Source organism: Telopea speciosissima, chromosome 2 (assembly GCF_018873765.1).
Source record: "Telopea speciosissima isolate NSW1024214 ecotype Mountain lineage chromosome 2, Tspe_v1, whole genome shotgun sequence".
Lineage (NCBI taxonomy): Eukaryota > Viridiplantae > Streptophyta > Magnoliopsida > Proteales > Proteaceae > Telopea > Telopea speciosissima.
The window spans coordinates 46,564,052-46,579,376 of record NC_057917.1 but is presented as its reverse complement, the minus strand read 5'-3'; the positions used below and the strand labels follow the sequence as shown (position 1 = coordinate 46,579,376).

General features: G+C 38.8%; 1 protein-coding gene across 2 annotated transcripts; it reads right to left on the bottom strand.

Annotated features, from left to right (window-relative positions):
• Positions 1-543: 543 nt before the first annotated feature.
• LOC122652084 (ubiquitin-conjugating enzyme E2 2) lies at positions 544-15,109 on the bottom strand. 2 transcript variants are annotated; one of them, XM_043845754.1, is made up of 6 exons: positions 14,994-15,109; positions 14,694-14,884; positions 14,552-14,577; positions 5,671-5,760; positions 5,396-5,484; positions 544-680 (listed from the first exon to the last, which is right to left on the bottom strand). In XM_043845754.1, exons 2-6 carry the CDS (start codon positions 14,816-14,818, stop codon positions 552-554), a joined length of 459 nt encoding a protein of 152 aa, XP_043701689.1. In that variant the 5' UTR covers positions 14,819-14,884; positions 14,994-15,109; the 3' UTR covers positions 544-551. The 2 variants fall into 2 exon arrangements, with proteins under 2 accessions (XP_043701689.1, XP_043701690.1); XM_043845755.1 differs by having other exon boundaries at positions 14,694-14,894; positions 14,998-15,069.
• Between the last annotated feature and the right edge of the window lie 216 nt (positions 15,110-15,325).

The window sequence follows — 15,325 nt, the reverse complement described above, 5'->3', positions numbered from 1 at the left end:
AAACCAGCAAAGAAAAACAGATATATCAGCGTAGTAACGTAATACAAATAATATCACCATAAATCCATAATAAACAAAGAGGCAAAGCACACCACTATTTAACAAACAACGGGCTCTTAAACAGTAACAGTTGTTTGGAATGCTCAGCATGTTACACTATAAGAGCTCTTCCCTAATTCTCACAGAACTAGCTTGCTAACCCACTGGGAAAGGTTCGCCTATGACATCAAAGCAATAACAAAACCTATTTTAATGTACACAAGCTACAGGGACATACATCAAAGATTAATATTACATGAACCACAAAGGAGAGAATCAGGAGAAAACAGGGGAATCTCAAAATAATTCCAGCAAAGTATAATCTAAAGGCAGGAGATTCGAAAACAATAGTCTTCCAAGAACAATTTAAGCATGCATATTAAGTAGGTCATATGTGACCATATGATTGAAATCTAGCCAACCACTAGTTCCACTGCAAACCCACACCCCCAACATAAGTCTTTTTTTTTTTATATATATATAACAGAGGTGAGTGGTTGTTCCTTTGCCTTCTAGTCTGCTGTCCAGCTCTGCTCCACAATTTCACGCACTCTTCTGTTGTATTCCCGCTTGTTCTCACTGAACATCCGAGCTGCCTCAGAATTTGCAGGCGAGTTTGGGTTTGGGTCACACAGCAGGGACTGAGAAACCATAAACAAAATTATTTGTTAGCACTCATAAGTGAACTGTATTCAGAAAGAGAGAAGGTAAGAAAAGGGGAAAAAATGTATTCATTAACATTCTTACAATAGTTTTTCCGGCAGTATTAACTTATAGTTTTGGAGAAAACAGATAAAGGAATTGCGGAAAGTAAACAACCAAAGGAGCAGCACAGTGAGAAATGTGAACATTGTTTGGCAATTAGCAAGTACCATACCACACTCCAGTACTACTTTTCATATTGTATCACAGCAATACAGGAACAGAGAGTATCCTTAAGTTTTTAGATATGATAGCAGGTATTAGCTTTTTGACCGTTCCATGCAATCCTTTCTGAATGCCTGCATGGTCAGGTTATGGAAACAATTTGGTTTTCTGCGACAGTGTTCCTTCCACAAATTGACAAAAAATGCATAAGTGAATGAATCCAAGGCGTACTGCAATAGATACAAGAAGTGAGAAAAATGATCACCAAATTAACTCGAGGCAAATAAATAATATGTAACAGCAAGACAGACCAGGAAGCCAAGCACCTAAAATTTAATCACCAAAGTCTTCCAATAAAATGACTTCCACTACAATAGGAAGACTCTCACCATCCTCTTCAATTACAATCCAGCAAGTCTTCCAGTCTCTCATCTCATTAGATCAACCCTTGAACGGTTCGGAACAAGTTCCTTTCAGAGGTGGTTCAAACCCCATGGTTCATTATGTAAATCCTTCAACTCAAAACCTACCCTATGAAACCTAATCCTATGTATGAAGTATGATGCATGGGGACTGTCTTTTTTAGTCTTTTCCCCAGGTGTGCACTTGCACATCTGGAAATGATTCTGTCACAGCATCTAGAAAACCATGGGGAAAGGAAGAAACCTGAAAGTAGAAGAAAGGATGCAAAGGAAGAGACCGGAGGAAAGGACCTGAATGGGGGAAAAATAACAAGTGGTGTCTCTGCAAATGCAACTCCAGAAAAGGAGGAAAGGATCTGACTAGGGAAAAAAATAACAAGTGGTGTCTCTGCAACTGCAACTCCAGAAAAGGAGGCATTTGGTTTTCCAAATGGATGACGACACAAATTGGATAAGATAGGTGTCATGGACAGAACTATGAGCTTTTACATAAAAATCATCTCTCCAGCCAAAATCAAATTAGCTTAGCCTTCACAAATAATGACAAACATGATAAGAGTAACTAAATAAGGAGAGAATAATATACATTAGGATGACCAAATAGGAAATTAAGATGCAACAAACTGTTGTGACAATCACCACTTTGTATGAAGTTGAGTTTTCTTGACGGGTAAAATACATTGGACAATATAAATTAGGATGACCATATAGGAAATTAAGATGCAACAAACTGTTGTGACAATCACCAATTTGTATGAGGTTGAGTTTTCTCGACTGGTAAAATACTTGGACTTTATGCCAAAAAGACGGCTAAAAATTTTGAATCCATAATAGTTTATTCACACACAACTCATCTAACCTTTTCTCAACTAAATGGAGTTGGCTACATGAATTTTGTTCTACCCTTCAACTCTATTGAAGGTCATGTTAGTTGTCAAGCCCAGGCTATTCATTTATTTTCTTACTACTACTTCCTAAATCACCTTTGGCCTACACCTGGGTCTTAATCTCTCTAATGTGTATCATTTCACTCCTCTTACAACTGCACCCAAAGGAATCCACTGCAAATGTCCACAGCACATCAAAAGACACACACTCATCTTCTACTGCGGCTACTCTCAGATCCCTCAACTTTTTTTTATAGAATCTCTTCAGACATTTTACAAAAGGTTCCTTTTCCAACAACTGGTTTTTATAGCTTTATTTTACCAGATGACCATCTCCATTTGGGCTGAAAATTGGAATCTAAGCAGGGGACCCTCGGCCCTACCTGGTGTAGATAAGTCACCTAGAGGGCATATTTTAGTGGAAATAAGCCTTGGGTTGGGTTATGTATCCATTGGGACTTTGATGCTCTGTGTTTTATTTGTAATGGGCCACTTTAATGGGTCTAGAATGTGGGTATAAGGGTAGGCATATGGGATTAGGCTTAATAGTAGCTTATTTTCACTCCTAGTGCAAGTAGGAATAGTTAGTTATTAGTTGTTTTTTTTTAATTTCAACGAAGTTGTAATAGCTTTTTAGTACTCCTATTCATAGTAGGAGTTTGCTTTCAGTTTTCCCAGTTAGATTAGTAGTTTTATTTTTATTCTATAAAACAAAGTAAGGCTGCTGAATCATTGATGATTGAATGCATAGTTATCAAGGCGGCAAGGCGACCATGGCGTTGGAGAGGGTCTAAAATCAAGGTAGCAAGGCGCCTAAGGCGCCCGGACTCCTTGATAACCACGATTGAATGAATTAAAGTTATTGAATACTGTTTAGCCTTAAGAATCTGTGATAGACAGAGTGGGTGGGATACCCTAGCCCTGAGATAGGTTTTCTTCTTCTTCTTTCTCTGTTCTACCACCAACTACCTACTGTTTGGGTTGCTGCTCAACATCAAGTACTTATTCGGAAGATCTGGTACCTGATTTCAGCAAGGAACATCGTCCTTCAACTACCCAAACAATTCCCAATAACAGGTAATTAGTATTCTGAGTTTAATTTCAGTTTTATACCTCCTGTGTATGCTCTGTTTTTGGTCTACTTTCAGCATATAGTTGATCTTCGATTGAACCCAAACCCTTGAGTTGTTTGCTGTGATACTGTGGGGAATTAAAGGCCTACCCTAGAGCCTGACTCGACCCAACTTTGGTGCTGTTTTGATAAGTGGTTTGTGAGTTAACTAAAGTTCACTTTTTCCCAGTTTTCTCTATTTCAAAATTTTGGGTTTTCAAAATTACTTTTAACCCAGCCTTTGTTTTGCATTGGAACCTTGGGGCTTTTGTTCAAACCATTGAACTTGAGGTCTCTCCTGAATTTCAGACAAATCAGTTGGGTGGATTGAATTTAATTTGAGTTTTACTGTTCCTGAGATCCTTACCCAAATTACTCCCAAACCGTTCATCGGATCATTCCCATCTTTTGAGGGGGTTTTATCATTCCTATTAACTATTGTTTTGGTGTCATTCTAAGATGTTTTGAGTTTCAGTCAATTTTCGGGTTTCTGAGTGGGATTTTGACTTGGGATCCTCTGGGAGGGTTTTCCCTACCTACACCCCCCCCACCAACTACTTGCCCATAAAATTTGGGGGCCCACCTGATCAGCCACATGGCAGATAATGGGGCCACACAAAAGGCCTCTTCCTAGGCGGGCAACCACAAAACCTGAGCCCATATATGAAGTACATGTAGGACACAGGAATATGCCAATTTTATATGCATATTAAGCATTAGGTATAGATAAATATTTTTTTCTGCATATTTGGATTCAGAACCAGAGAACTTTTTTGGGTTTAAAAGATCCAGGGCACAGGTATTATATGAAAAAATAACTATGTGAATAACAAATGATATTGCAAAGAGAACTGGAGAAATGTACAAAGTCACACATAGACGAGACAACTACTGGACGCAAGTGATTTTTTTTCTTAATTTCCCCCTTTGATGGATAGAAACTTTATTCATGAAAATTTGAAGCATGCAAATTACAACCCCATTATAGGCACTAGTATAACAACAAATATGGTACAAACTTAAGGCAACGTTAAGGCAATATGTCCTGGCTACATGATAGGGCAAGGAAACAGTTAATGGCTATATACCACCGCTACACTTAGACCTCCATCGAAAAACAATGCTCCAGCTTTGGAAGAGAGATCTAGCCTGTCTAATTAGTGTGAGCATCTCCATGGAAAATAGGGGTGCAATTCATCAAAACTCAGGACTAAGCAGGAGGCCCAGCCCATAAAGGAAGACACAAAGACATGTCAACCATTTGTACTCCCAACTGGAACTTTTCATTGCCCAAGTTCAAACCACTGTAAGTCTGAATCGGGTATACATTTGGATCACTTTACAAACTTATTTCTCCTGTAATCAATGAATATTCCTGACTAGGTAATGAAGTAATGCTTCGACGGAGCCTGCATTTTTCAATGAGATAATAATTTTAAGATGATACAGACGTGCAACAAAGACATTGAATGCATGTATTTAAAGGACAGGAGAATGACTGGGAACTGGGTTAAATGGTGAGGAAAGACACGAATACGTATGAGATAACAGAGTCGTTAAGCAGCATAGTTGGAAAGGCGTAAGGAATTGAGTTTAACCAGGAAATGCATTTTTCCAGTATGTGATTCTTTAAATGCTTAGATTCCAACCAGGAGTATTAACTAAGAAGATTCACTATGTGACATTTAATTTGTGATTGCCCAAGCACCATTTTAGCATCACATTTGGTAAAGGCAAAATCCTCTAAGCAGACCACAATGCATAAATTGCACAAAAAATCCTCTTATAAAAATATGATTAGAATGAAATGTGTTACAAATATATGTAAACTTTTATCATCAAATATATATATATATATATATATATATATATGTAAACTTCAAGGTGAATTTTGAATTTAATTTTCATTTGATGTATAAAAACTATATCTCACTCAGAGCAATGATGAACCAATTCTAAAGAAGTTCTCAAATTCCTAATGACTGTTCAGTTCCCACTCAGGACAATAAGTGTTTAATCAAATCCATAGTCGTTCCTTAAATTCAATATACATTGTCTATAAGTCGCACCTGAATAGAAGTCAATATGGCTGCAACATCATAAATAGGACTCCACTGATTCTGCAAAATATCCAAGCAAATACTTCCATCTGCATAAACTGGTCAAATCCATAAATAAATTGTTAGAGGCCAGAGAAGTACTCCATTTCAGATAAACCACATGCCGGCCCAAGGCCAGAAAAGCTTCTATGTGGAAAGGCAGTTTGTTAGCAGTTAATATATTCGGGCAACAAGAAGCAAAACAAATAAACAATAGAACACTTCAGCTCAAGATTTTCACATACTGTTTGGATGAAACATCCGTGAAACAAATCGAACTGTTGGAGGCTTATTAGGGTAATCCTCAGAGAACTGCAGCGTCAATTTAAATGTACCTGAAGAAACTCAAAAGAGGACTTAGATGAACTAAAATTGGTGGGAGACAAAAGAAAGATCAACCATGTGGATCACAAAAAAAAAGAGTAAAATAAACAGTTACCAAAACAAACATCACCATAGCAGCTGAGTCAGGTATTGATCTATGGGAAATCCTATCCCTTCAAACTTGAACGTCAATACACCATACAACTTGGTGTCACTGACGTAGCAATAGTATTATACAGGGCTAAAAATAAAACAAAAAGTAAAAGATACATTCATACTATAAAACTGTCACAGATTTCACACTCCCACTAAATGGGAATTAATGAGCCTCTTGATCCTATAATATTCAGTAAGACCTGATGTGGCAGAATAAATGCCAGTTCAAATATATATAAATAATAAAACTTGAGCTGTAGGATCAACTGGCAGCTAGCCATCATGAAGGGGACTACAAAACTTGATATATTTAAATCACATTTGAGATTCCCCTGAGTCCATGTTTGTGCACAAGGGTGAAGAATAAAGAGAAGTTTTGGACTCATAAAAGCTCTACACTCAGAGCACCAAAAAACCAGCCTGGTGCAGTGCATATGACTGCAGCTATGTTTCCAGAAACAATTCCATGGCACTGTTCTAGGGTTCCACCAGTGAACAAAAATCAAAGATTCTATAGTTCTTTCCAAGACTACTTGCTTAGAAACCGTGAACAATAGACATCAATCCTGAAGAATTAATCAAGTAGAGGTGTCAACCAGTTTGGCCTGGTTGGTTTTGATCAGGCCTATTTGATCCCCACCAATTCAAGGCCAGACATAGACACATTTATATTCAGTTAATCAGTTACCGGTCCATAATCAAGCTCATGTTAATCGGGCTATAAACAGGCTAATTGGGACAACCAAACTACAAAAGGGCTAATTGGGCCATAAATGGATTGATTAAACAATAAACGGGCTGGTCAGGCTATAACCGTCGATTACTGATCCAGGTCGGCACTCGGCAGCCATCAGACTACTACCAAAGACCGCTTCCGACTGAATATTAATCAGTCTAGGCCCGACACTGGGCCATTTACCAACCGGTCGGTCTAGAAGGACAGATTCTCTTCCCCAAAAATAGAAGCTATATCCAAAGGGAGATCGAAAATATCTCCTAGATCATGCAGTGGAACGGAAATTTAAAAATGGCCCGGTGTCGGCCAGCTTTTTGACAGCCCTAATATCAAGAGGATAAATGGAATCAGCAACAAATATTCACCACATCCAGGGTCTGGAATCTCATTTTTTGATCTAGACTTCAACCTCTGCTCAGAATGGACTATCTTTGTAAACCAACAAAGCTCATAAAAAAAAATTACCCAAAAAAACCAGACAGTTCATTGAAAATTATGAGAGTGCCACCGAACTAAGAGATGAAAAAATCTAACCATAACTCCATAATCCCAATTTTATTATTTTCCCGATTTCACATCCAGTAATTATAAATTCTTCTATTTCTTCTCCTTGCTCTCTATGGTATAAATATTTTCCCAATTCAAGGGGATTGGATTTATGATTTATGCCTTCTCCCATAAAGATTCCATTCAAATCAAGATTTTAAAGCCCCAGTATCAGTGGCAGTATTGCAAGCCAATTTAAAGACCAGGTCAGTTGCAGCCCCCACTACAAGAAACACCCTGGGGCAATAAGATCAGGATATGGAGCACCAAATTAAGGGGAAAATTTTAAATATACGGGGCAGCTTTGTAACTACAAGGAGTTGTTGAAGATATCTAAGTAAATGCACGGTGGGATTATAGGGAGAGCTAGCCCCACAAACCGTGGAGACTACACTCTCCGTGGTTTACCTTCGCGGTGGGCCACACCACAAAAGTGTGAATTGCATGAATAACAATATGAATAGAAGATCTCTAATAGAGGTAGAGAAGAAATAGAAGAACTACTAACCTACCAAGTAACAGTTAAAACAGAACTCAACTTACTCCTACCGCAGGATTAAAACTAAGCCTACACTACACTACCGCAAGGGCTTGACAATAATACCCCGACGGAATTACACACACAACCTAACACTCCCCCTCAAGCTTGAGCACACAAATCACCCATGCATAGTTTGGAATAGCCATTCCGAAAGGCAGGACTAAACAGAGACTTGGTAAACATATCACCCAACTGATCTAAAGATGAAACAAATTGAGTAACAATCAGCTTCTTCAAAACAGCATTCCTCAAAAAGTGATAGTCAATTCCAATATGCTCGGTCATGAAACATGGGTTTATTGGCAATGTAGATAGCAGCTTGATTATCAGAAAACATCTTCATAGGTTTAGTACTTGAGAAACCCAACCGTTGAAGCAGTGACTTTAACCACATCAACTCGGCTGTAGTATGAGTCATAGCCCTATACTTAGCTTCAGCACTAGATCTAGCCACAATTGTTTCTTTTTAAATCTCCATGTGATAAGGTTGCCACCAATAAATGTATAGTAACTGTGGTAGACCTATCATCGTCAGCATCAGCCCAATTTGCATCAAAATATCCAACCAAATAAACATGTTGATGAGATTGATAAATAAGCCCTATTCCTGAACTCCCTTCAGATATCTGAATATTCTACATAATCCCTCCTAGTGAGTCTTTTTAGGTGACTCCATCAACTGGCTGATAACGCCAACAACAAAGGAAATGTAAAGTTTTGTAACAGTAAGATAAATGAATTTCCCAACTAATCTCCCATATCGATGCTTATCCATCAAAGTCTTCACCATCACTTGTCCAAACTTCTGGTATGGATCCATAAGAACATCAGTTGGTTTAAAAGCAAGCATACCAATCTCAAACAAGAGATCTAACACATATGTCCTCTAATATAGAATAATTCCTTTCAAACAACAAAGCACTTCAATACCAAGAAAATAACTAAAAGCACCCAAGTCTTTCATCTGAAAATGCTGATGTAAATATGACTTCACTTCTGTAATCCCAAATGCACCATCCCCAGATATGATAATGTCATTAACATACATCCCAGATATGATAATGTCATTAACATACACAACCAATACCATCACTCTAATTCTAACGCTGAACAAGACACGGTTAAAGCAATAGTACCAAATGAGGTTGTGATATGCTGCAGTATGGGGTATTTTCTAAAAAGGTAACATTAGCAATGACAAACTGCCGAAGAGTCTTTATGGAGTCACCTAAAAAGAGTCATTGGGAGGCAGCATGTAGAATCTTAAGGTATTTGAAGGGAGCTCCAAGAAAGTGGCTTATTTATCGACCTCATAAGCGTGTTGATTTGGTTGGATATTCTGATGCAAACTGTGCTGGTGCTGACATGATAAGAGGTCTACCACAAGTTATTGTACATTAATTGATGGCAACCTTGTCACATGGAAAAGTAAAAAGGAAACAATAGTGGGTATATCTAGTGTTGAAGCTGAGTATAGGGCTATGGCTCATACTACAGCCAAAAAAACTCAAATCTAAAGCTAGCAAAACCCATAAAATGGGATATTTGCAATAGTATAAGATCTGGGGGTTAGATGGACCCCAAATTAGGATTGAATGTCCTTCTAGGTAGGGGCAACAATCCCCAAAATCTTAGAAAGACCTGCTGATCAGTTTAGAAACAATTGTAGATATCGAACTTAAAACAAAAAAAAAATCCTGAAGAAACAAAGTATTGCACCTTGCAGATGGAGAAAACTGAATGTAGAGAATCAGTAACTCTAATCAACTCCAAATCAGAGTCAAATGTGCTTATCAATAGTATAAATAAATCCCTAAAAAGTTAGGGAAAGTTGCTGGCTTGATGCAATATACCAATGGATCTTAATGCTGCCACGATGGAGAACCATTGAAAGAAAGAAAGGCGACATCCCTTATATGGATAGAAATCAACTCTTGTAGATAAAAACGTTCATGAAAATCCAGCAACAGGTAGTAGATAAAACAACCAAAGAAGAACCTAGTTTTTCATTGATATAAAACGAGGTTTCCATAGCAGCTATGATGTAGGCCCGGACCTAGTTGCAGACACCATTAAAGCCCAACTTGCACATCCTAAGGCCCTTAAAAGGTCAGCAAGGATAAGGACTGCACCAACAAGACTGGAGCTGGACCTACACAGCAGTCCGAGCCAAAGTCCACCTTGCCAATCTGCGCCAAAGCCCAGACCTCCTACCTCCTGCATGGAGGAGGCTGACTTAGTCTTTTAGAAGATCTCCGACACGATCACTTGTTATGGAGATGTTGCTTTCACATTCTGAATTGGAAAGTCCACCAAGGGAATTTCCACAACTTGGACCTTTGGGAGAAGCAATATTTTCCATCATTTGAACTTTTGGGAGAACCAATGTTTTCCACCTTTTAATTTTGGAAAATTATAGAGCAAGAAAAAGCCACCAACAAGTAGCCTACCTTATGCGTTATAGCACAGCTTTGATGAGTAAGTGTGAGTTTTGTCAAAGTCTTGGTAGGTAGTCTTATTAAAGTCTTGGTTGGTAGTTTTGTTAAACTTTCTTCTTCTCGCTGTGAGGGATGAGAAGAAGGGATACGAGAGAGAGGTAGATCACTGGAAGAAGGGGGGGGGGCAAGGAAGCTCACACAAACACCACACGCCACATAGGCATAGCCAAACTCGGTTTTCAATTCATATTTTCAATCTACTTCAATCGTTGGTTACACATTTACTTATAGAACCCAGAAAATAAAAACTCCTAATTACTTGCTAAAACTTAAAACTAATAAAAATAGAAACCCAATAAAACTCAAATTGGAAATTTCCCTACATGTCTAATAGCTACCCAAAATAAAAGATTACATATCTTTCCCAAATAAAATAAATCCTAAATATCCCACTAAACCAGAACAAGATTGAGGCACGGTTCATCTTGGTCTGGGTTCTCAAACGGGTTCCACCCGGCCCATGGAACAGCTGCTGCAACAATTCCCCCGGTGTTGAGAAAAATTTGTCTACGAGTTTTGTAAAATGGGAGAATCAGCACCAATCGATTGACATCCACCTTGACTATATGAAATCATCAATTAACACACAATCCAACGTTATGAAAACCGTGACGCGAAGTTTGTTGTTGAAGTAGTGACTTGGAAATATAGATTCGATCGGTTCACTCAAGGGAGCAACCAGTTTATTATACAAGTTGATATTAAACGACCATCGGCACCATCTCGTCTCCCATCATTGGAGGCTCATCTTCTGGCTCTTCCACCCTGTGCTCAACGATTGAGATCAAGTTGTTGAAAGAAGAGTCCACACGATCAGTTGTAACCAGTAATTGGTTCTTGATTTCCCTACAATGTTGTTGAGTCTCCATGCATTGTTGCTAAGTATCCTTGCATGGTCATAGAGTCTCGTTGAGCTTCTCTCGTATAAGTTGAATTTGTTGACGGATCTCCAATAAGAGAGTTAGATCCATCAGCCAGGTATGCTCTGATACCAATTTGGTGCAAACCCGGGCCCTTATTGGGTTGCTTGTGGACCCACCCAACTAATGTATCCCTCAATTGATGTGTGTAATGGCAATCCCATAAATAGATGGAAGTTTAAGTTGTTTAACCATAAGAGAGAGAACAAAAGTGAAAGGTAACATCAAATGTGGAGAGGGGCAGATTTGGAACTAAAAACAAAATAAGGACAAAGGAGAATATGGGAGAAAGGTAGGGGTATTAAGGGAGACTAGAAAAATAAAAGGGACTAGAAGAAATCATGGGCAGGGGAGTTGTCTTCCACCTCCAGCCAAGACAAGAGGCAGAGAACCAGAATTATTCTAGAAGAAGATAACTCCTTCAATCCCCCTGTCAGTTGGGCCTGAGATTTCAGGCGAAGGGATGTGACTCAAATCTATATCGAATCCAACCCATCACAGTTTCCATTATCAACTTACGAAGATGTATTGAATCCCTGAAATCAAACCTGAAGAACTTCACAGTTGCGGGTTTCTACAAGTGCTCGATTTTCACAGCAAGGTAAGCTTCAGGGCATGAGTCTCTAACGTGTGAATCGCCTTAGGTGATGATTCAACAGCCCAAAACTCAGAGCCAATCGATTGGGGATAAAGGGTTAGCAATGGGTTTCTTTTGGTATTGTCACCCCACAGTGAAGAATACAAAGCCAGTGGAAAAGAAAGGCAGAAGGGAGAATAGAAGAATAAGAAGACGAGGGGGAAGGGGTCTCGCTGTGAGGGATGAGAAGAAGAAGGGATAAGAGAGGGAGATTGCAGGAAGAAGGGGGAGGGGGGAAGGAAGCTCACACAAACACCTCACGCCACACAGGCACAGCCAAACTAAGTTTTCAATTCATCTTTTCGATCTGCTTCAATTGTTGGTTAAACAGCTATTTATAAAACCAAGAAAATAAAGACTCAGAATTCATTTACTAATTCGACCAAACAAAAAAGAATTCACTTACTAAAACTTAAAACTAATAAAAATAGAAACTCAATAAAACTCAAATTGGAAATTCTCTACATGTATAATAGCTACCCAAAATAAAAGATTACATATCTTTCCCAAATAAAATAAATCCTAAATATCCCACTAAACCAGAACAAGATTGGACCCAGTTCATCTTGGTCTGGGTTCCCAAACGGGTTTGGCCCGCCCATGGAACAGCTCCTACATATACCAATTTGGTGCAAACCTAGGTTGGAATAACCCTTATTGGGTTGCTTCTGCACCCACCCAACTAATGAATAACTCAATTGATATGTGTAATGGCAATCCCGTAAATATATGTTAGTTTAACCAGAAGAAAAAGAACAAAAGGGAAAGGTCATGTCCAATGTGGAGAGGGGCAGATGTGGAACTAAAAACAAAAATAAGGTGAAGTGGACATTGTATACGTCTACTAAACAAAGCTGACGACAAGCATGTTGAGTCCAAAATAACTGAGAAAGTAAAGCCACTGTTGACCAAATTTAATGATGTGTTGCCTTCTGACCTTCCACATGGACTTCCTCACATGAGGGAAATTCAACATCAGATTGATCTGGTACCTAGAGCTTCATTACCGAATCTGGCTCATTACCATATGCGCACACTGAGCATGATTAGTTACACAGAGAAGTATCGGAGTTGATGGATAAGGGTTTCATTCGAGAAAGCCTAAGTCCTTGTGTCGGACCCGCATTACTTGTATCGAAGAAGAATGGCACGCGGAGAATGTGCATCAATAGTAGAGCGATAAACAAAATCACATTCAAGTATTGCTTCCCTATTCCGAGGCTCGATGATTATTGGACCAGCTTTCAGGTGCTACTATCTTTTTGAAGCTAGATCTAAAAAGTGGCTATCATCAAATTCGAATTAAGTCTAGAGATGTGTGGAAGATGGCATTTAAGACCCATGATGTACTGTTTGAGCGGCTGGTTATGCCATTTGGATTATCTAACACACCCTCTATTTTCATACACTTTATGACACAAGTTTTGCAACTTTTCTTGGCAAGTGCATTGTTGTATATTTTGATGAATATTTTGACTTTTAGCAAATCTACTGACGAGCATCTGCAGCACCGAGATGTTTTACTTGTATTACGCCAGGAGTATTTATTTGCAACACCTAGCAAGTGCTACTTCATGAAGAAGCAAATCCTATTCTTAGGGTTCAATGTATCTGATGATGGCATCTCAGTAGACGATGCAAAGATCAAAGTGATTCAGCATCTCTCACTGCATGCATGAAGAAAGGTGTGTTCGAGTGGACTGAAGCAGCCCAATGGAGCTTTGAACAGCTCAAGGAGAAATTGAGTACAACCCCTGTAATAGCACTGACAACTTTGATCTCTTGTTTGAAGTCCATTGTGATGCATCAGGAACGGGTATTGGAGCAATCCTAAGTCCAGCTGGACGCCCTGTTGCATATTTCAGTGAGAAACTTGCAAGTGCGAAGCAACGTTACAGCACCTACGAATTGGAGTTTTATGCTCTCTATCGTACACTTGGCCATTGGTGGTAGTACCTCATACGTTGTGAGTTTATTTTGTATACTGACCATGAGGAGTTGAAGTATATTTCAAGTCAACAGAAACTTAACTCGCGACGTGCAAAATGGGCTGAAATTTGCAAGAGTTCACGTTTGTCATCAAATCCAAAGCTGGAGTTCCTAAGACGATCACGTCTGATCGGGATTCTAAGTTTCTTAAACATTTTTTGAGATAATTGTGGCGAGGTATTGGTACTACACTCCAATTTAGTATCGTATTTCACCCTCAGACAGATGGACAGACTGAAGTTGTTAACAAATCATTGGGGAATCTATTACATGTATTAATTGATGATACTAAATAATAGCAATAAAAACACAGCCCATAATTCTATACTGCGTAAAATGCCCCTTTTGAACAACAAAGACCTAATCAAGGAAGGTAAGAAATAGAGTATACAGACACCGAACCCCTGTTCCCCCAGAGTTCAGGAAGCAACGTATCTTTCTGTAAGTTGAGGTCCTCACATTAACAATCATAAACAATCAGAAAGTAAAATTCACTTTCTACACAATAAAGAAAAACAGTAAAATATTAACACCAAGACCTCGTATGTCATAAGCAGCCAGAGAACACAGGAAAACTGACAAACAAATCATAAGCACATCCATGACCAACAACATGGAAAACCAAAAAAGTCTCATCCAAGGTTGAAACCATAAAACTCACAATTGTAACGTTATGAGCGCAAACAGGTCTTCAATCTAGTCTAGAGAACCGAATTTTAGAGAAACTATATTAAAAAATAAAATAAAATAAAATTCAAGGGAGAACAATAATCACTCACCTCCATCCCAAGGTGTATCATCAGGTCTGCAAGTCAAAACCAAAGCACATAATTCCAGTTCCAATCAAATAAATTTGGCAGAATAATAAATAGAAGAAACAGATGAATAAGAGCTATATAATAGTTAGAGAAAATGAAATACCCAAAAATCACAGCATTCCATAACATAATGTTATTATCCTGAGGAGCTCCACTGATCCCCGCAGGTGGATCTTGCTGCAACCTCTTGAAATCCCTCATCAACCTCTTTCTCGCTGGTGTCGACATCGCTCTCTCCTTCGTCGGAAATTCGATGCTTTATTCCCGACGATTATACCCTATTTCTTGCTGGAACTTAGGGTTTCCGATAGAGAAAGAGAGAAAGGAAATTGTGAGAAATCTGGAAAAACCAAAGACAAAACTCAAAACTGACTCAACCATATGGTTTGGGTTTTCTTCATACTTTTAATTGATCATCATTGCTCTTCTGCTGGCGAACGAACGCTCCTCTAGTCCTCTGCAAAGGTACCAAGTCGCCAGGGTCGCCAAGATTCTGAGCATTTTTATACACGGGAATTCTCATTGTATATTGGTATTTTTTTTTTCCTTTCTTGCCTCTAGTTTTATGTAATTAATTAATTAGTTAGCGAAGGAGATCCGCTACTGATTTTGAAAGGGGGTTTATTGTGTGGATCTAGATCCTCTACTGCCACCTACCTGTCCTGCGCGGTGTAGACACAGCAAGGCATGCAATTACCGTTTTATCCCCACTTGAGCAAGGTTCTTGGGCAGGGG